Source organism: Podarcis muralis, chromosome 12 (genome assembly GCF_964188315.1).
Source record: "Podarcis muralis chromosome 12, rPodMur119.hap1.1, whole genome shotgun sequence".
NCBI classification, from domain to species: Eukaryota; Metazoa; Chordata; class Lepidosauria; order Squamata; family Lacertidae; genus Podarcis; species Podarcis muralis.
The window spans coordinates 62,276,128-62,298,997 of NC_135666.1; the positions used below are offsets into that span (position 1 = coordinate 62,276,128).

Genomic DNA, 22,870 nt, shown 5'->3' on the forward strand with positions numbered 1-22,870 from the left:
TTATTTAACATACAGTGGTACCTCGGGTTACATACGCTTCAGGTTACAGACTCCGCTAACCCAGAAATAGTGCTTCAGGTTAAGAACTTTGCTTCAGGATGAAAACAGAAATCATGCTCTTGGCGCGGCAGCAGCAGGAGGCCCTATTAGCTAAAGTGGTGCTTCAGGTTAAGAACAGACCTCCAGAACAAATTAAGTTCTTAACCCAAGGTACCACTGTTTTGTACTTTAACATGTTATATACTGTTGCAGGGGATTACTTCTGGCTGAGAAAGGGCATAAAATCAAACTTTAATCATCTCACAAAAGTGGATCAATTAGGCAGCTGACATAAATCATGCACACTTAAAGGTTCCAATGAATATACAGCCTTTTCTATTGATTTTAACAGCTGGGGTAGCCATGACTTACTTACAAAAACAAACCAACACCCCCTCCCACAAACATGTTTAAAAGGACATAGGCAGTCCAAGGCTTGGGGCAGATAAAGCAAAATATCTCAACTTTCTTGAATACAAGGGACAGACTGAAATATTTTAGTACTTACGATGTAAGAAGCAATCATATTTGAAACATCGTCTACAGAAGAGAGTATGAAAGGAGTGTAGACTCTGCTCCCTCTGAACAGATTTAGCATTTGGTCCATCTATGTTTGGTGTGCACTCGGGAGGAAGAGCTCCTGGAAGCTGCTGCTCTGTAAGTTCTTTGTATCTACAGAAATAGTAAAAACGTTCCTATTTTATATGCCAAAAGCCCGGCTTTATTGTCCTTGCAGGAAAAGTACAGCTTATGCAGTTAATCTAAATAATGTGCATTGACATAAATGAAATTTGTCTGGCTGAAACCATTTACTTCATTGCTTATTTCATTGATCTGTGATGCTGTAAAAAAAAAGGGAAGAAGTTGCCTAATCAGATAGCCAACGCTGACATTCTTTAAGTGCGATGAGGATGGCATTGCCCTAGCCAAATTCTATTTGTTTCAGGGAGAGGGAATTATAAAGGTGCTCAGCAAGCCTGTCAATATCAATGGGCCTTTGAATTCCTTAACTCTGCTGGATCACGCCTGCTTGCAATAATTCATTCTGGTAATTTAATAAATCTAGAGAAATACCCTATGTGAGGTTACAGCTGCACCCATGAGATGTTTTAATTAAAAAAGAATAAAACTAAACAGGGTTCCATTAAAGTGACTCCCTGCCCAGTCATCTCAAAATTACTTAGATTCCATATCCCATACCAAAGTAAACCTTTGTACAAAACTTGGTCAACAATTCCTATTTAAACATGGGGGGGGGGGGGCAGCTGCCTCTCCCTGTCCCCCTTGGCTACGTCCATGTTCAAACGGTGTATGGATTTTATGAAATAAATAAAATACATCTTACTTTTCTTTCAGTTCCTCAGCTGTACCCTTATCTGGAAACATTGAGGAAATGGCTTCAAATATCTTGTCAGAAGGAAATTTACGAGGAGGATGACTCTCTTTATCTACATAGAAACAAAAACACAAGCAATGTTCTCTAAAGCTTAGAATCTTCCCGCATTGATTCTCAAAGGGGGAGCCAAACTGAATTGCGTCAGACGCAGAATTCCACTGACATCTCATTCACCCCAGGGCAACGAAAATGGAAGTGCTGGGGATGGACAAGGTATTAGCTTCCCCCCTCCTTTAGAAACTGAAGGCAGGGGCTGACAGAGTGCTTGGCTTCCTCATTCCACTTACCTTTAATGTGTGCCTTCCAGAACCAGGTACACGCAGCCAAGCAATCTGGTTTTTCTTATTGTCAAAGAATGCCCTACCTGTTCTTATTTCCTTGACTTATGACTGCTTTGACACAGTTGCCATGCAGTATGGGCAACTTACTCCCCTACGCCAACACTCAGGCAAAGTTCCAAGCTATTCTACTGTTTTGCCATGGCATCGATGGAGAGAAAATGAGAATTTGAGCTATCAGAAGCAATCTGTTTTTATTCTTCTATAACAGCTGATTGCTTAATTAACTCTCATCTCATGATGCAGATGAGCACACTTATTAGAATTTGTGTCCCACTCTATCCTCTGGGGTTACAGCAAGTTCAGGTTTTATACCTAGATCAGGTGCACTCAACCATCAGCATGAGACCAGGGCTACTGGGAGATGCCCTTGACCCAGACACGATTATTTGAATCCTACTGTGAAGGTTGATTCCTGAGAAGGGGCTTATGAGCAGCCTCAGAAAACAGGAAAGGAGGTCAGAATTGTTACTGTTGCTTGTAGCCTCTCCCTGGGCTGGACTTACAGCAATATTTTGGATGAAAGCCAAGCAGGAGGAACTGGAGCCGGGGAAAAGGAAAGGGGAAAAGAGAGAGAAAACTGAGGGCTCAAGACCCTGATCCAGAAAAGTGGTCCCTGTGATCAGCTGGAGGCACCTACCAAGGAGGGCCTTCAACACCTCCAAGGAACTGAAATCAGAAGCAAAATTCAGTTATGTTCCCAATGGGATCTCCACTACTTAACTTTGGATGGACAGGTTAAGTAGCTGTGTGTAGAAGAGAAAGGACCTTCTGTGGCAAAGGCAGTTGCTGCAGAAGTGTGCGAGTCAAGTTTGCAGCCATCATGTGACTGCCTAATGAGGTAGTTGAAACGATACCAACAGTGAGGACTATGCAGCTGGATTCTACAGTAGTGTTCTATGAAAAACTCTCCAAGCTTGGAAACGTAGAGTTGGAAGGGACCCCGGTGGGCCTCTAGTCCAACCCCCTGAAATGCAGGAATCTCAACACACAGTAAATATTGAAGGTGGTCTAAACCACTGAGCCTCTTGGGACAATTATTGATGGGTGTCCCTTAAATTTCAAAGGAAGCAGCTCCTCTCCCTCCCTCCCTGCCGGTCAGGGAGAAGGGAGGCTCCAACTGTGTTGCTTGGCTGTGTTGCTCACCCAATAAGAAGTCTAAGAACGACTGGGAACTTGCATGCCTTGTGCTGATCAAATCGGCTGTGTTGCCTGGGGACTCGCCTTTGCTCAGCGCTTCCCAGCGCAGAGGTGACGGTGGTTTTCCTTGAGGCTTCGTTTGGCTGCTGGCTGGACTTTCTGCGTAGGCCTTGTGGTGCATGTGATTCAGATTCTATTCAGTTGAACCTCTGGTTACAAAGTTGGTTGGACAGTGTTCTCGAAGCTACCAGCATGAGTTTGACCAGACTGCAGGAGGACAGGAAGACTGGAGTGCCTGGAACAGGTGAGGCTGCAGGTCCCTTAATTTGGCTGCTGATCCCTTATTTTCAAGGCTGCTGGTCCCTTATTTTCAAATCTGTAAGTTGACAGCTATGGGTGGTGGTGGTGCCTCTCCTTTCCGGGTCAGCTTTCCTGGGCAGCAGTTGTGGGGCCAGCAGATGCGCCAAGCTCCAGCCAAAACTCCGTGATGCGCCCGTCACGATGCCCACAGCGCAGCCATGGACAGAGAGGCTGGTGGGCAGGTGGCGAGGCTTCAGATTGGCTGGCACCAAAGCCCAGCACTCTTCCTCCACAGGGTGGGGAGAAGCTAGGAGGGAGGGAGGAAGGAGGAGGCGCCCCCACGGTGTGTGTGAGGAGAGGGGGGAAATGGTGCCCGAAAAAAATTGCCCAAAAAAAAAAATGGGGAAAAAAATGGCACAGCCAGAATGATCACACTGATCCAAGCGGCAATTCCAGGACTGTCTCGGGCCAGATCCAGAGGGCAAATGGGCCTAATCTGGCCTGCGGGCCTTAGTTTGCTGACCCATGCATTAAGCCATAATTCATATCAGTATCTTTATGGGGTTCCCTGAACCCCCAGACTTCCTCCACCCCTCCCTTGGCTTTCAAAATTTATCTTCCTTTTTCAACTGTATCTAATTACATTTATCTAAATTATTACATTTCAATTTTATCATTTGTCACTTTAAATTACAAGTGCTATGTCAATCCTGCTAACGTTTTTAAATGTTTACAGTGTTCTTTAATATATTCTATAAAGTTATGCCGTTCAAATCAAATCAAATACCTTTCCTGGCATTAAAGTATAAAACATTTCAAGTCACTGGGATAATTAAAAGTTGTCAAGGGTCATAAGGTCACACTGTGATCGTGTGCACTTAGATATTCTGCTTCACCCTGTCTGTTCCCCAAAAGGATGGATCACTAGGAAACCTTTTGGTTAAGATTGTGGCTGTTAATGGAAAAATCCGAGGGCTCCCTTGGACAAAAACAAAGACACCAACCAGGATAACTTGGAGCAAAACAGCAGCCTGTAGGCTTGGCCTTTATTGAACTGTTGCAACAGGGTGCTCCCCTCACTTGCAGGAGAGAGGAAGGACCCAGAAAAAATGGTGTGCAAGGTCTTTTGAAATTCCCCTCCTGTAGATCAAGACCACCCCCAGAAACATCATGCATACATCACAGAAAGGAGGTGATGAGGGAGGAGTTGTGGTGGTAACCTGAGTGTCCTGTCACCTGGCTGGTTCCCCCTTTTCCCCTCCCCATGAGTACTTTCCAGGTGACAGAGGGGAGTTTGCAGTTTCCTGCCCCCAGAGGGAAGAGCTGATTATTGTCCTTTGTTCCAGTCCGTGCTGAATCCACTCCCATATGCAAGTTCTTTGTGATCTTGATGGTCTTCTGTCTAGGACCATCAGGGTTGGCATAGCAACTGGGCAGGGCTCCTGTGGATGTGCTGGTATGGTGAAGGGATTATGGCTGCCCTGTATCAAACCTTCCCCATTTTGTAGTCCTTCCTTCATGGAGTAAAATAAAAGTGGAACAGTGCAAATCCGATGTATGGTTGATTTTCTATGAATTTATAACAGAAGCGTAGTGTATGTAGTGTGTGAGTGTGTGTGAAGTTTGTACAAACTGAATGATTTGGGGGGGGGGGGGGTTCCTGCTACATGGCTAAAAAGGAGGCTACTAAAGCAGTGATATCTTTGTCCCGATCTGCCAGGAGAAACCTCATTTGACTTCTTCTTGGAGTTATAGGCTGGAAGTCCAACATTTTCCTCAGCATCAGTTGGCGAAGTCTGCTGTGTAGAGAGCAAACTAAGAGAATGTGGTCCATTGAATCAGGTCCTCCTTGGTTGCAGGCACACAAACGGGCTTGATATGGAGTATGTGAGAATCTGCCTTTGGTCACTGCAGAAGGGAAAGCATTTAATCTCGTGAACATAAAGGCTCTTCAATGGGAGGGGAGTAGTAGATATTTGCCACAGGTTCCATAGGATGTTGTAATACCTAAGGCCTCCGGAGAACAGGATCTCGGAGTATGAAGTAACAAGCGCTGTCTCTGGTAGTCGTAGAGTCGCTGCTCGATTATTTGGAATATGTAACTTGCGTCACATGCTTCAAGGCTCTCGAGAGCAATGCCCAAACTACAAATTTTCATAGAATCATAGAGTTGGAAGAGACCACAAGGGCCATCGAGTCCAACCCCCTGCCAAGCAGGAAACGCCATCAGAGCACTTCTGACATATGGTTGTCAAGCCTCTGCTTAAAGACCTTCAAAGAAGGAGACTCCACCACACTCCTTGGCAGCAAATCCCAATTTTATCTTGAATTGCTCTATACCATCTAGATGAAATGCGGTCTTCAAGCACAGAGGTTAAGAAGGAGTTAGATGTTGTTTTAAAGTGGACTTTCAGCCACGCTTTGGTTTCCATCAGATGTTGACTGGTTTCAACACATAAGGCTAAGTAACTTATATATTTAGGAGCACCAAGGATTTCACAAAGAAAAGTTGCTTGAATTTGTTCCACTTCTCTATTAAATGCTTGTATCCAAATTGGAATGCTGTACAATAACTGAGAAAGGACCTTGGCATTAAAAATATTTATTGTAGTGGTTGCATCTGGTTGCATCTGAGGAAGAAAAAATGAAGAATCGCAGATCTGGTGCATTTTGCTTGGATGATCATTTGGCGTCTGTGTGTTGTTCAGTTTAAATTTGACTGGTAGGTATCCCTAGGTATTTGAAAGATTTTACCTGGTCAATGGGGTGATTATCTAGTCTCCATTTGACAACTTGATGACTTTGAGGAAAAATCATACTTTTTGCCAAGGATTTATTGGACGGTAATTCTTAGGCTGCTTCGGGTCATTTTTTTTTTTAATATAGGAGTGATGATGTTTAGCCAAACATCTGGTAATATCCTGAATTTGTCAATTAAAGTAAATAAGTTGACTAATAGAGGGGCCAACTTATGCCATTCTTTGTTGAATTTGCTGTACTATTGGTGCCTGATCTTCCCGGTCAGCCTTGCCATTTCCACATAGTCCATCAACTTCATTATCCATTCTTCTTTCGATGGGGCTCTTTCTTCTTTCCATCCCTGGGCAAATAACATTCTTACCACTGTCGTCGCATACATACAGTACTTCCTTATCCATCGGTAATTCTTCTCCTATTATACCTAATAAAAAGGCCTCTGGTTTTTGAACAAAAATTATTTTAAACATTTTTTTCAGTTCATTATAAATCATTTCCCAGAAGGCCTTTGCTATATTGGAATGTATCTTTAGCTTTACACTTCCAACATTTGTTGGTCGAATTCTTATACATTTTCGATAATCTTGTAGGAGTCAAATTACCATCTGTACATCATTTTCATATAATTCTCTTTCAACGTACAGCAGGCTGTAAATTTTAAATCCTCATTCCATAACTTCTACCATGAAGCAAGTTGTATATTATATCCCACATCTTTTGCCCAGTGTATTACAGCTTTTAATTCCTCATCTTTTCTTTCCTATTCCAGCAACAATTTAAACATTTTCGACAGAACTTTTTCATTATTTCCCAACAGTTATTTCTGTAATCTCGAAAATTCTTTACCAAAACCAACCCCTTTATCCAACCTAAAGATGTCATTTAATTGGTGGTATTGGAGCCAATCAGTTAACATGATATGTCTTCAAACTTTTTTACTTTCATAGAATCATAGAATCATAGAGTTGGAAGAGACCACAAGGGCCATCGAGTCCAACCCCCTGCCAAGCAGGAAACACCATCAGAGCACTCCTGACATATGGTTGTCAAGCCTCTGCTTAAAGACCTCCAAAGAAGGAGACTCCACCACACTCCTTGGCAGCAAATTCCACTGTCGAACAGCTCTTACTGTCAGGAAGTTCTTCCTAATGTTTAGGTGGAATCTTCTTTCTTGTAGTTTGGATCCATTGCTCCGTGTCCGCTTCTCTGGAGCAGCAGAAAACAGCCTTTCTCCCTCCTCTATGTGACATCCTTTTATATATTTGAACATGGCTATCATATCACCCCTTAACCTCCTCTTCTCCAGGCTAAACATGCCCAGCTCCCTTAGCCGTTCCTCATAAGGCATCGTTTCCAGGCCTTTGACCATTTTGGTTGCCCTCCTCTGGACACGTTCCAGTTTGTCAGTGTCCTTCTTGAACTGTGGTGCCCAGAACTGGACACAGTACTCCAGGTGAGGTCTGACCAGAGCAGAATACAGTGGCACTATTACTTCCCTTGATCTAGATGCTATACTCCTATTGATGCAGCCCAGAATTGCATTGGCTTTTTTAGCTGCCGCGTCACACTGTTGGCTCATGTCAAGTTTGTGGTCAACCAAGACTCCTAGATCCTTTTCACATGTACTGCTCTCAAGCCAGGTGTCACCCATCTTGTATTTGTGCCTCTCATTTTTTTTGCCCAAGTGCAATACTTTACATTTCTCCCTGTTAAAGTTCATCTTGTTGGTTTTGGCCCAGTTCTCTAATCTGTCAAGGTCGTTTTGAAGTGTGATCCTGTCCTCTGGGGTGTTAGCCACCCCTCCCAGTTTGGTGTCATCTGCAAATTTGATCAGGATGCCCTTGAGTCCATCATCCAAGTCGTTGATAAAGATGTTGAATAAGACCGGGCCCAAGACAGAACCCTGTGGCACCCCACTAGTCACTCTTCTCCAGGATGAAGAGGAACCATTGATGAGCACCCTTTGGGTTCGGTCAGTCAGCCAGTTACAAATCCACTGAGTGGTAGCATAGTCAAGACCGCATTTTACCAGCTTCTTTACAAGAATATCATGGGGCACCTTGTCAAATGCCTTGCTGAAATCAAGGTAGACTACATCCACTGCGTTCCCTTCATCTACCAGGCTTGTAATTCTGTCAAAAAACGAGATCAGGTTAGTCTGACATGACTTATTTTTCAGAAATCCATGCTGACTATTGGTGATCACAGCATTCCTTTCTAGGTGCTCACAGGCTGTTTGCTTAATGATCTGCTCCAGAATCTTCCCTGGTATTGATGTCAGACTGACTGGGCGGTAATTATTTGGGTCCTCTCTTTTCCCCTTTTTGAAAATAGGGACAACATTTGCCCTCCTCCAGTCTGCCGGGACTTCGCCTGTTCTCCAGGAATTCTCAAAGATGACTGCCAGTGGTTCTGAAATCACATCTGCCAGTTCTTTTAATACTCTTGGATGCAGTTCATCTGGCCCTGGAGACTTGAATACATCTAGACTAGCCAAGTATTCTTGTACTATCTCCTTAGTTATTCTGGGCTGTGTTTCCTCTGCTGAATCATTTGCTCCGAATTCTTCAGGTCGGGCATTGTTTTCTTTATCGGAGAAGACTGAGGCAAAGAAAGCATTGAGGAGTTCAGCCCTTTCTGTGTCCCCTGTTTGCATTTCACCATCTTCTCCTCTGAGTGACCCCACGGTTTCTTTGTTCTTCCTTTTGCTACGAACATACCCATAAAAGCCTTTTTTGTTGCTTTTAACCTCTCTAGCAAGCCTGAGTTCATTTTGTGCTTTAGCTTTTCTGACTTTGTGTCTACACGTGCTGGCTATTTGTTTGAATTCCTCTTTGGCGGTTTCCCCCCTTTTCCATTTTTTGTACACATCCTTTTTTAATCTTAACTCAGTTAAAAGTTCTTTAGATAGCCACCCTGGCTTCTTTAGGCACCTTCCATGTTTCCGTCTCATTGGTATTGCCTGAAGTTGTGCTTTTACTATCTCCCTCTTAACAAACTCCCAGCCATCTTGAACTCCCTTTCCTTTTAGTATTACTGTCCATGGGATCTCACCCAGCACTTCCCTAAGCTTTATGAAGTTGGCTTTCTTAAAGTCGAGAAATTGAGTCCTAGTATGCTTGGCTGCTCCTTTCCGCTGTATAGTAAACTTCAGAAGAGCATGATCACTCGCGCCTAATGATCCTTCCACTTCTACCCCACTAACCAGGTCATCAGCATTGGTTAGGACCAGATCTAAAATGGCTGTTCCTCTTGTTGCTTCTCCCACTTTCTGGACAATGAAGTTGTCTGCAAGGGCAGTGAGGAATCTGTTTGACCTTATGCTCTTGGCTGAGTTTGACATCCAACAAATATCCGGGTAATTGAAGTCCCCCATTACTACTATCTCCCTTCCTTTTGCATGCTTGGCCATCTGTTCCAGGAAGGCATCATCTATGTCCTCCGTTTGGCTTGGGGATCTATAGTAAACTCCCACAATGAGGTCACTGTTATTCTTCTCTCCCTTAATTTTGACCCAAATGCTCTCACTTTGGCTTTGAGGTTCTAAATCTTGGATCTCTTCACAGGTATACACATCCCTGACATATAACGCCACTCCTCCTCCTTTCTTGTCTGGTCTGTTTCTTTGAAATAGATTGTATCCCTCCATTATTACATTCCAATCGTGGGATTTATCCCACCAGGTTTCAGTGATTCCTATTATGTCATATTTAGTTTGCTGTACCAGGAGCTCAAGCTCATCTTGTTTATTTCCCATGCTTTGTGCATTAGTGTACAGACATTGAAGTCCATTAATCATTCCCCCGTGTCTCTTATTTAAGGATTTTTTCCTCCCACCACTAGGTCTGCATGCTCTTTGCTCCATTCGGTCTATGACATTTGGATGATCATCTTCATCAATTGATAGACTCCTACCTTCAGGAGCACTGTCTCCCTCCCCCACATTAGTCAGTTTAAAGCCCTCCTGATGAGGTTTCTGAGATTTTTGGCAAAAACATTCCTCCCAACCGTTGTGAGGTGCAGCCCATCGCTTGCCAGAAGTCCATCTTCAAGAAACTGCATTCCGTGATCTAAGAATCCAAACCGTTCCTGTTTACACCATTTGCGAAGCCAGTTGTTCACTTCCACTATTTTTCCCTCTCTCCCTGGGCCACGTCGTTCAACTGGGAGGACAGATGAGATGACAATTTGTGCATTTAATTGCTTCAATTTCCTGCCCAGAGCCTCGTAATCTCTTTTGATCTTCTGGAGGCTATTGCTTGCAGTGTCATTGGTTCCCACATGAACCAAGAGGAAGGGGTATTTGTCAGTGGGTTTTATGATTCCTTGCAGTCGTTCAGTTACATCTTGGATCTTAGCCCCGGGGAGACAGCACACTTCCCGAGACATCTTGTCAGGCCCACAGATCACTGCTTCTGTTCCCCTCAGTAGGGAATCCCCTATCACCACTACACGCCTCCTCTTAGGTCTGGTCGGGGTTCTTCTGTGAGCTGTCCGTTCCAAGGTCGCCTGGACATTCCCAGAGGACTGCCTTTGCTGCTCGTCTTCATATACCTGATCGACTGTAATGAGGGAGAGATCCTCAAATGGAGTCTGTTCTTCGTCTTCCATGCTAGGGGAAAGGACCTCAAAGCGATTGCGTATTTCTAAACAATCAGAGCGAACCCTGGGCCTCCTACTTCTTTGAGTCACGTTTCTCCATATATCTGGCTCCTGTGTTGGTGAACTAGCCACCTTCTCAGGGGAGTCCCCTGTCTCTTCCTTGGTGGAGACGGTGTGCTCTGTTGCTTCCAAGAAGAGTTCCAGCTCTCTAATTCTTTGGAGCGTAGCTACACGTTCCTCCAGTTGTTGGACTTTGTCTTTTAAGAGGGCAATCAACATGCAATTGCTGCAGGTAAAGCTGCCTGCAACCTTTGGCAAGATGGCAAACATTGCGCAGGAACCACAGGCGACTGCAGCTGTTCCCTCACCCTCCATCTTGAGAACGTGTTGTTGGGGGTGACTACAGTGGTCCTCTATCATAAAAAGTGTGGAGACAGGACAAATAAATCCCCCCCAAAAAACCTAGGTCTCCCCCAACAAATGTTTGAGACTAGCTCCCCTAAATCTAAAATATGGATCAAACTTTCAATTGATTTCCTTCCATGGTCAACTCATTATACATTGCCCATTCTTTTCCCATTTTTTTTTAAACTGACGCTTCCAATGGTGATATCTATCATGGGGTTTTATTCTCTAATAAGTTCTTATATTTTCTCCAAACAGCATAAATTGATTTTCTAACAATATGGTTTAGAAATCCCCTATGAACTTTGGATTTTCCATACTACATACTGTCTTTTGCATCAAATGAAGTCATTTCCAAATCAAATCTTAACGACCTTGTAGCTGTTTCAATTTGGCAGTTTGTGATCTTATCCCATCTTCTCCAGCGTACATCTGTACATTAGTCTCAAATAATCTCTAATGAACAGAACCTTCTTAATGGTGGCTTAGGTGGGTTACCAACAGGCGAAATGCTTTTGCACTCAGTGCCTCCCTGCCTCCTGCATTCCATGCCAGAGCAAAAGCCAGGTACCGAGACGATATGCAGGTGCAGCCTGTTTTCCCCATCCCTGTGGGGGGAGTTTGCAAGGATAATTATCCTCAATCATCCTTGATTCATCTATGCCAACGATCTCCTGTTGTCGTGGGACCTGGCTCCCTTAAGGCAGCCAGAACCGGAAGCCCCAGACTGCTGGTTCTGAGGTTCCATGCCAAAGCGACTGGACTGGCTCTGGGGTGGCTCAGGACTTCATGACTTCCATGATGACCATGGAGCTGTCCCAGCATGTCATTGGCCCAATATGGCCGGCCTAGTGATGTGAGGTGAGAATATTCTCGAGAATGAGAATATTCTCTGCTAGAAAATTATCCGGAGAATATTCTCCACAAACTGTAAATTCTAATGTAAGAACCATTTTTACAACCCACATTTTAAAAATCTAGTAAATAATAAGTCAAGCTGTGCTATTGCCAGTGTAAGTAATGAATAATTTATATTTTATCCAGTTACATTACTAGGAATTGCGTCATTCACCATAGGCAGTTCTGAAATGTGAGCTACGGAAAACATTTTTTAAAAAGTTTTAAAAATGTTATACATTTAATTTGATGAACATTTGAATTTGTATGTATTTCAACCATATGTAATAGCCTCCCTGCCCCCGCCCCCCATTTTGATATGACCTTATTCTTAGCAATTCTATACCCTTGGCCATACGGTGTGATATTTTTTTAACAGAAAGTAGCTTTAATGCTTTATACACTTAAAAGTAACTAGGCCTATACAATTATGTGTAACAGCATGTGAGGTGGCCTTGATTTAAACAGTTGAGGTTTCTATATACTTAGTGCCAGTAACTGGTTTTTGCAGTGCCATTCAATGGTACAAGGTGCTATTTACCAGAGACTGACATACTAAAATATATCATCATATATTTTATGATAATAAAATGTGGCACTTCACACTGAAAGCAACATCCTCCCAAGCACCATCCCTGGAGACAGTCATCCAAGTAGGATTGGAACCTTGGGAACCACTGCAAAGAAGTACAGCCCATTCCAGAATACAATGAATATCACTGCAGAAGAATACAAGGGTTGATGGTGTTGAAAACCACTGAAAGATAAAGGAGAATTAACAGGGATACACTCCCATTGCCTTTCTCCCAACAAAAATAATAATACAGGGTGACCAAGGCAGTTTCTGTGCCAAAACAGGGTCGAAACTCCAATTGAAATTGATCTAGAACATCAAGTCTCATCTAAGAGAGCCTGGATGTGACCTATAACCACACACTGAAGAACCTTGTCCAAGAAGGGGACACTAGCAACTGATTGCTTAGATTTTCTGGTCCATAGAAGTTTTCTTAAAGTTTCTTAAAGTTAAAGGGACCCCTGACCATTAGGTCCAGTCGTGGCTGACTCTGAGTTGCGGCGCTCATCTCGCTTTATTGGCAGAGGGAGCCGGTGTACAGCTTCTGGGTCATGTGGCCAGCATGACTAAGCCACTTCTGGCAAACCAGAGCAGAGCACTGAAACGCCGTTTACCTTCCCGCCGGAGCGGTACCTATTTATCTACTTGCACTTTGACGTGCTTTTGAACTGCTAGGTTGGCAGGAGCTGGGACAGAGCAACGCGAGCTCACCCGTCGTGGGGATTCGAACCGCCGACCTTCTTATCGGCAAGTCCTAGGCTCTGTGGTTTAAAGTTTCTTACCACTGCTTTATATAGGCAGGCAGGGACAACCCACTCCCCCATGGAGGCTTTGATTGTAACAAGCTGTCCCCTCCTTGCTAGATTTAATCAGCCATGAGGGGCAAGATCAGAAGCAGTCAACCGAACCTTGTCTGTGTCTTCAAGCCATACTAACTGAAACTTATCCAACACAAGAAGCCTAGAAAGTGTTCCAGATGCCTCTGGAAATTCATCTGATGGAACAGTGGAGTCAAGATGCCAGCAGATGTGGCTTCTGTCCTCCAAATGCTTCACAAAGAAGTCACAGCAGGCCACCGTCAGTTCCTTTCCCCTTCAGGTGAGACTGTAAGAGGCCCTGTACTACCAAGAAAAGCCGCTCTAGGCATCATATGAACAAAGCAATAAAAACAACTAAGTGTTTTTATTGCCTTCACTGCTACCAAGTAGGCTCAATAATTAGCCGTCACTAGTGTTTGGTTGCACTCACCTGGTGTTTTCCTCCACCCGCATTCAACCCTTCTCACGGCTTGCTTTGTTGACCTCAGCTCAGGCCCCCCCTCAGGCTAGAGCTTGAGGGCAGGCCTGAGGGGGAGCCCAACAGGAGGAAGGCCTTCAGAAGCAATTATGTCCATAGTCTAGGTCCTCTGTATTCCACAAATTAGCCAGGGGTTCAATAGGAGAGCCAGTCATATATATCAGCTGGAAAATCCCCCAGAGCCATCTGAAAACCATTTGGAGCCATCACCATCTGAGAGCGGACCATTCTAATACATTCCCACCTCTGCAGAAGGGGAAAGGCATTTAAATAAATGTCTTTGCACCATATTAACCTACCTATTCTGCTGGCCTCTCGGTTCTTTTGCTTTTCATTTCTCCCATCAAGATTGTCGTCTTCGCCACCATCGTCGTCGTCATCTTCATCGTCTTCGTCATCACTATACTGCCCAAGAGCATTGACCAGCTCCACAAATATCTCGTCATTGATAAACCCACATTCTGAAATCAGGTATAGACATAAATGGAAGAGATATGCATTTGTAAACAGGCTGTGCATATCCTCAGGTAGCATAGCTCACTACGCAGAAAAACATTAAAAGGAAATTAACTTTGGAAACACAAGAAAATGGACATCTTGTAGCTATGCTTTTTTAGTCTTTCAGGACACAACACAGAACTTTATTTGCGCTGAATCTAGACATATATAAAAAACACTGTGAACATGCCTTTTTTAAAAAAATTGTAATATATATATTGAATTTCCCATTAGCTCACAATCGCCATCTAGTGTCACATTTTTATCATGCACTTAAAACGTTATATTTGCAACTTTATAGCTGAGTCCTGGGATAATTCTCTTGCAGAAAATGAGAGAGTAGCCAAGCCAAAGACAGAAAGATATTTAATATTTCATTATCATTCCTATCCCTAATCACAGATAATTCAGAGCAGCATTATTTTTGCAATCCTAGTCCATTTACCTGGGAATAAGTCCAGTCGAACTCAATGGGACTTACTTTTGAGCAGACATGAATAGGATTGTGCTATAAAGAACAGGTTGCACATCTAACGCTAGCTATTAAAGCAGTCATCTATTTAGCCATGTATATGGATCCTGTGCTTGTGCAGAACTCAAACAGGAAGCTTCCCAAACTGGGCTAGAGTTTTCCCAGGAACTCCACCTGACTCATGTGTATGCATTAAGAAGTATTTTCCCCAATTTCCCACTCAGCTCCATTTTTGGACTGACATAGCAGCCCTGCAGGAGAGGGAGAGAAGGGCAACAGGCACAGCAGCATATGCAGCGGGAGAGGCAGGTGGGTTGTGCAACTGTATAGACAAGGGAGCAATGTATTCCTTCTTGTGGTCTTTGTCTATCCCCATATACAGGTGCAGTAGTAAGCTCACTTACCAGATGCAAGGCACGTGTTATGAAATGAAAGAGATGAGCATGGTCCTTTCAGAGAAGTCATCTGCCCAGGTTTTCAGATATAGTCAGAAATGGCAGATGAATAAAGGTTGAAACCTAGAGTTAGCACAGCAAAAGTCCATCAGCAGGACTCTTGGGGAAAACACCCTAGTGGAGTAAGATTGGACTTACTCCAGAACAGAGAACTTTGCCAAGCTCATTGTGGAGGTGAACCTTCAATTAAATCCAGAAGCAAAATGTTGGGTAGAGAGAGTTTCATTCTTCTTGCCATCTTATAGCAGATGAACTGCCACCAACTCCCCCTAAGACATCAAGTAAGAAGAGGGCTCAGATCCAAGGTATCTAAAGCCCTCTTTATGTCCAATGCCAGGCTTGGAAGAAATACGGGTAGGACAAGGGAGGAGGAACAATGACAGGTTTTAGAAGGATGAAAGCTTCAGGTCTCAACAAGCACTCCACCCCAATACAGAGCCAAGTTACAGCGGTCAGACCTCACTTGCTCTCAGAGCACATGCTATTACAACTAAAATGTTGCTTGTGAACAGAAACAGCTGCAAAATAAACTCACACCAAGAAAGTTGCTCATTGTCCCTGCAAATGGACAAATGACAAGGTTGGACAAAGACATTTTGCTTCCTGAGGCAAAGGATAAGATGCTGCAGAAGCTGACTGGGCCGGCTGTGGACTCTGTGACATTATCAACTCTGGCCATGGGAAAGCACCCTCAGCCAACTGGGTGCAGAACAGCCCAGGTGGTCCACACAGGTCTCTTCTCAGAACGTTCCAGGCCCAAAGGGCTTTCTGAACAAGCGACTGCTGTGGTAAAAAGTGAGAAGGACCCACATACTCTGAAGGGATAAAAAGGTAGGACACATGTCAAAACTCTAGCCTGGTTTTACAAGCTCCTTGAATGAGCTCTGCAGAGGCACAAAACCCTTATGTGAGAAGTAAAAAAGGGTATATTCCTGTATTCTGCAGGTGAAGCCAACTATCTGGAAAGCCAGCGAGTACAATTATTTTGCTTCATGGAAAACATGTGATTTAGAATAATAATTACATTTTTGGAAATACGTACTACTGCCCATTCTTGTTTTTAAATATGAGAATTGATGTTTATTTCCAAAGGCATAATTATTGTACTAAATCATGCGTTTCTCATTCTGTGTGAAGCAAAATAATTGTGCTTTTTATATCGTGGTTGGCTTTTTAGGTAGTTAAGCTCAGAACAGCACAGGCCACCCAGACTGGCGATCAGTAGCAGTCAACTTACAAACATACACATCCGAACTCACCTCTGTCTCCGTGCACCTTTCCGTCATAGTTTTTGATTAATTCTTCAATAAAAGTTCCATCCTGGTCAAGCACTTCATCTCCCATATAAGGAATGTTATGTAAAACTGTCTCATCCTCTACCTAGACATAAGGTAAAAAATATAACAAGGGGGGGGGGGGAGAAGTCTCTCACCACAAGCACAAATTTTGATCACTCATCAATCCCTGGCACGGCAAAGCCAAAAAGCAAAGCAACCAACAACTCGCATCAAAAGCAACAATTCCATGGATACTTAATCAAAATTCCATAGCCGTCCACTAATATATGGTACCTCTATATAGCAAGGTCTCCTAAGAATGGTACCTCATCTCTACTTCCTCCTCTCATCTGAAAGCGATGTCCCTTTCATTAAGAACAGAATCAGCAAAGCCAACTGCACATTCCTTTGTAGACATGCATGTGATTTTTCCATTGAAACGAAGAGGCCCGCACACATGCTAGATTCTGGATTGGGCAATGGTCTAAATGGTCTTTACTCGTTTTCCTTTAGGCTTGTGGTAGAAATTGCTGTGCAATGAGCATTCACTGTAATGAACTGTTTGGTAAGCTAAACTATTGCACAGTTCATACTTTGTGACCCTACAAAAGTGCAGGAGGGACATCCAGATCATTGCAAGGGGTGTAGTCAGGAGTGATCTTGTAGAATATACACAAAGGGCCATAGCAATTTCTTTAGCAGACATTTCAGTGGAAATTTTTTCCAAATGCCATAGTCATGCGCATAACAGTAGTCATATGCAGTATACAGTCACCATGTGAGGCAGAAGCTCATGTAACAGCATTTCTGTGTATGTTCCTGCGCATTTATGAGGGAAGAGTGACCTTCTGTAGTTAATCATTTGCATAGATTAAACAGCTCTGTACTCATATTAAGACATAAAAGGCATATTGTATTTTATAATCAAATGTGTGTGTGCGCGCACGCGTGTATGAATACATAAAATCATAGTTAAACAATACTTTAAAAAACCTATTTATTTAGGGAGGGGTGGGCAGAAGGTAGATTGGAATTTATTGATAGATCTGTAGGTAATCTGCAAAGATTAGCAAGGACTCCCAACTGAAGTCTCCCTGCTCTAAATTATACTGCTAGCTAGGGGTAACCAGAAGTGAATTTTTGCTTGGGATGACGGAGCTCAGCTTAGTTCCTGCACACAAAACAAATACCTGGACACAGAAATATTTAATTCTAAATGTATTTCTTTTTTCTCTATATAGGTTCTGGCAAAAAGAAATAAAGTAGATCCCACAAGGCGGAAGTCTATTAAGGAACGCCCTTGCTGAAAATGTTGCATAAAATATTTATTTTGTGACTATACTATTTTTTGTGCTACTACCTTTTTTCAAATAAATTTTCTCTATACAGTGGTACCTCGGTTTACGAACTTAATTCGTTCCAGAAGTCCATTCTTAAACTGAAACCGTTCTTTTTTTTTTTAATGATATTTATTAGAGATTTAATAGTTACAGGAAAAAAAAGAAACAATAAAAAGTTAAACAAAACAGTACCTTACAATACATCAAAGAGGAAAAAAGAAAGGCAAAAAACAATACAACAGAATAAGAAAAACAAAAACATTTAAAAACACATCCAGTATTTCCGTATCTTTATCTTTCATTTACTTGTTTCATCGACCTCCTCACACCTCCCTTTTTTGTATTCTAGTTCAATTAGCTATTTCAGCAAATCCTTTCCATCTTTCTCAATTTTTGTTCTATAATTTATCTTAACACAATCTGACCTTAAATTTTACACTTTGGCCCATTAACAATCTATTTTTACTTAGTTCTTTATAACATTTCTGCTAAAACCATGTAACTTCATTCCAGCATCCTTCTAACATTCATTAATTTTACAATATTTCTGTAAATATACTTGGATTTTTTTCCAATCTTCTTCCACCGACTCTTCTCCCTGGTCTCGGATTCTGCCAGTCATTTCCGCCAATTCCATGTACAGTGGTGCCTCGCAAGACGAAAATAATCCGTTCCGCGAGTCTCTTCGTCTAGCGGTTTTTTCGTCTTGCGAAGCAACCCTATTAGTGGCTTAGCGGATTAGCGCTATTAGCGGTTTAGCGGCTATTAAAGGCTTAGCGGCTAAAAGGCTATTAGCAGCTTAGCGGCTTAGAAAAAGGGGGGGGGGGAGCGGAAAAAAATAGCAAGACTCGCAAGATGTTTTCGTCTTGCAAAACAAGCCCATAGGGAAAATCGTCTTATGAAGCAACTCAAAAACGGAAAACCCTTTCGTCTAGCGGGTTTTTCGTCTTGCGAGGCATTCGTCTTGCGGGGCACCACTGTAGTCCATCAGCTTCATCTGCCATTCTTCCCGGATGGGTAGATCTTGTGTCTTCCAGTGCTTTGTGATAAGTATTCTTGCTGCTGTTGTAGCATACATAAAAAAAGTTCTATCCTTCTTTAGCACCAATTAGCCGACCATGCCCAGGAGAAAGGCCTCTGGTTTCTTCAGGAAGGTATATTTAAATACCTTTTTCATTTCATTACAAATCATCTCCCAGAAGTTCTTAATCCTTGGGCATGTCCACCAAAGGTGAAAGAATGTACCTTCAGTCTCCTTACATTTCCAACATTTGTTATCAGGCAAATGGTAGATTTTTGCAAGCTTGACTGGTGTTATGTACCACCTATAGATCATTTTCATTAGATTTTCTCTTAAGGCATTACATGCCGTAAACTTCATAGCTGTGGTCCATAACTGTTCCCAGTCAGCCATCATAATGTTATGTCCATAAACTGAAACCGTTCTTAAACCGAGGAACACTTTCCCTGATGAGGCCTCCCGCCACCGCTGCCCTTCCACCATTCGGATTCTGTCCTTAGACCGAGGTGAAGTTCGCAAACTGGGACACTACTTCCGGTTTTGCGAAGTTTGTAAACTGAATCGTTCATAAACAGGCCTGTTCTTAAACCGAGGTACCAATGTATATGTAGAGAAAAGGGTGCATTTGGCCTACCTATTTCCTCTAAACAAAAAATATATACCTGCTACAGTCAATGCAATTCTATAAATCAGTTTTATCTATTGCAAGCTGCTCAACTGACATGGTAACGCCAGCAATTTATTTACACATTTCATACTGCCCTTCAATTTTTCTGTTTATTTTAATACTGGTTTTAATGGATGATTTATTTATTGTTGGAGGTGTTATTTTTCGAACAGAAAATAAAAGCAAATAAAAATAGGCTTAATGATTCTTTTTAAATGCCTCTTAAGGTGTGGGGAAAGGGAATTGGATCAGGCTGGTGGGCCAGATCCTTACCTCTCTCACCCTCTGCAGGCTAATTTTAACTGGTGGGAAGAGTCATCTGCCAATCCCCTGACATCACAATGACTTGCTATTATAGAGCTGGAAGGGACCCTGGGGGTCTTCTAGTTCAACCTCCTGCAATGGAGGAATCTCAACTAAAGTATCCATGACAGATCGCCATCCAACCTTTGCTTTAAAACCTCTAATGAAGCAGAGTCCGCAAGAAAGACACTGAAAATTGCTTCCCTTCCCACCTACCTTACGAACCATACCATCAGCCGAGAAGCACAGTTCAATGCAACTCTTCTATTTTAATTATTTATTCTGGCTACTCTGACTTGTCTATTGGATGCCAAATTATCTGTCGAAAATTGAGTACTTTTGTGAATCAGCTTCTGAAGACCATAAAGCATCAGTGAGTAGCTAACACTTCCTACATTTCTTAAATGTTTGGTGCAAGTTCTGTACAAATTTCCTCAAACAGAAATGCCCAGATTTATTCATCCATGAAGAATTATGACACTATGACTTTACTCAAAAGACGCATTCAGATGCTTTCTGCAAAATCCAGCATTTGCAAATAATAAAATTAATTTTATCAGGAATCAATTTGACACACAATGAGGTTTGCTGAACCATTAAAACTATTATTGGGCATAGTAGCACTGCAGAGTCACACTATACTAGAAAGACGGCATCAACTATTATTCAGCAGACTCTTTTGCTGGTTTCCATTTCAGTTGGTTTAGTCCCATATTTCACTTACCATAAAGTTTTGCTGAAGGGGAGACCAAGAGTACATTATGGGTACTGAAGCAACAGCATTCAGAGTCTTGAGGGGAATTACTTGCTTTGGAAAATCCAAGTCACTGGTGACTGAACACTGGAAGAAGAGATACAATTACACTACTAGTAGTACGTTGTTTTTAAACAGCAGCAAAAACCTGACTTGACAAACAAAGGTGTGCATTTCGAAGGGATAAAGTGAACAGTTTTAATTCAAAAAGAAATGCTAACATTGAAAAGTGCTTATAAATGTTTGCTTTTACTCAGATAGGGTTGTTCCTTAGGTATGGTGCACACCATACATAGTAAAGGTAATGCGTACTTTCTAACAACATTTCAAGCAAACACATCATGTTAACCAACCTCCCTGGTCCCACGCAATGAGCTCACAGAAGTCATGATGTGCACAGGTTGTATCCGGCGTTGTTTCCATTCTTGGTTTAATATTTCTGTTCTTTCCTGGATCTTCTGACGATTAGAATTAAACATGCTCTGGAAATAAAATAATGTTTTAAGAACCGAGAACCCACAAGCATTTGTAAAGTTATTTGGGTATCTAAAAACAATGCTCATCTGACTGTGAAAGACAGGGAAGGGATATAGCTCCATGGCAGAACATCTGCTTTGCGTGCAGAAGGTCTCAGATTCAAGCCCCAGCATTGTCAAGCAGGACTGGGAAAGTCTCCCATCTGAAACACTGGAGTTGGACTTCACTGTAGTTCAGTGGCAGAGCACATGCTTTGCACACAGAAGACCCCCGGTTCAGCCCTGACACCCACGGCCAATGATCAGACTCAGAATAAAGCAGCTTCTGATGACTATGCCACGTGCATCTGACCAAAACTGCTAGAGGTTTCATTATTGTCCAGATATTTCAGGAGGCAAGGGTATTTTATCATCTACCTTAAGAGTGTTTAAACTGTGGTCCACAGTATATTTTCAAATGGTCTCTGACAATATAAAAATTGAAAGAAAACAACTAATATATTCTTCAAAAGCAAATAATGACAAAATGCTGGACTCCAGGAGCTTAAAACAAGATGTGCAGAACCGTGAGGTTTGCACTATTTGCACTGGGCTCTTATCCTTCACCCTGCAAGTTCCCAAGGTCCTCAAAACAATGATGCTTAAGAACTCTTGACCCGTACTGATTTTCAGACACACCTTTTCTCAAAAATAGTCCACTAGAATATTTTCATTGCATCTGACAAAATAAGAGGTAAACTAATTTAGGCATTCTACTATGGACAATCACAAGACTTGCTAAGCAGCATATAAAGATGGACCAAGAGCTATGCACATACAATACCATACTTCATTATGTCAATGCTATAGACAGCAAAACCAGGTGCGAACTAGTGTAATGTAGAGCTTAAGAACATGACTTATGAACTAGGAATCTCTCCAGACAGCTTTGGGCAACCATCTCTCGCAGCCCACACCCCTTGCAATATATGGGTAATATTAGCTTACCATCAGGGTTATTGTTTTAAGATATTGATTAAAGAACCACATGTTCGCACCTAGAGCATTGGACTGTCTACAACTTTGATTTCTGACCGCAGGCCCTCACACTGTACAAGATGCCACTCCATGTTCCCAGACTTCTAGGAGCAACTGGCAACAGGAGGGCTGACTGATGCTATGGGAAAGAGGTCCTGAAAAGTTACAGAGTACAGTTCTTTCCAAACAATATTAAAGTGAATAAACAGTTCAAAAAGATGAAAGCTGTTTTAATAAAGCATCACCTTTAGAAGCTACTTAAATTTGTGTTCAACAAATATAATATTTTAAATTAAATTTTGCAGGACACCATTCATTCTGCTTACTCCACTTGCATTATATGGCAATTATAATTCGGGGCTGGCCAATGAGCCCAAGATTTCCTTGGAGGTTGTGTTTTTCAAACAGCAGCCCTGTGTGCCACTTAGCAGATCCCTTCAGAAATTGACAACACTTTCAAAAGTAGTTTGCAATATGACATGGGTGTCCACTGTTCAAAGTCAGAAATCCCATTGGGCTCTTTAGAGTATAGTTGCTCTGTTGCAAAAATCCAATTTCTTCACTGAGGGTGGTAAGATATTATGCACTTTGCATATATAACTTTTTCTAATGCCAATGCAGTATATGAATCTTTCTAAAAGGGACAACAATACTGAATGGAAAACAGCTATTTATTTACTTATTTTTAAAATATCTAGACTGCCCTTTGCTCAAATGGATTCCAGGCAGTGCTGGATTTAGGGCTGTGCAGGCAGCTCCCCTGCACAGGGCATGGAGCCAAGGGGATGCAATAATAATAATAATAATAAATTGTCAATGTTATCAATGTTTGAGGGATATTCTGTT

At 42.4% G+C, this 22,870-nt stretch overlaps 1 protein-coding gene across 14 annotated transcripts in view; it reads right to left on the reverse strand.

Annotated features, from left to right (window-relative positions):
- EZH2 (enhancer of zeste 2 polycomb repressive complex 2 subunit) overlaps window positions 1-22,870 on the reverse strand; it is a 56,227-nt gene that overhangs the window by 18,296 nt on the left and 15,061 nt on the right. For 8 of the 14 annotated variants that reach the window (XM_028750568.2, XM_077916561.1, XM_028750570.2 and 5 more), the window contains 6 exons: window positions 20,885-21,013; window positions 20,502-20,618; window positions 16,429-16,549; window positions 14,044-14,205; window positions 1,385-1,487; window positions 548-711 (listed from right to left, as the gene is read on the reverse strand). In XM_028750568.2, coding sequence (XP_028606401.1) covers window positions 548-711; window positions 1,385-1,487; window positions 14,044-14,205; window positions 16,429-16,549; window positions 20,502-20,618; window positions 20,885-21,013 — 796 coding nt within the window. The remainder of the gene's footprint in view (window positions 1-547; window positions 712-1,384; window positions 1,488-14,043; window positions 14,206-16,428; window positions 16,550-20,501; window positions 20,619-20,884; window positions 21,014-22,870) is intronic. The other 6 variants (XM_028750574.2, XM_028750571.2, XM_028750566.2 and 3 more) reach the window with 2 other exon arrangements.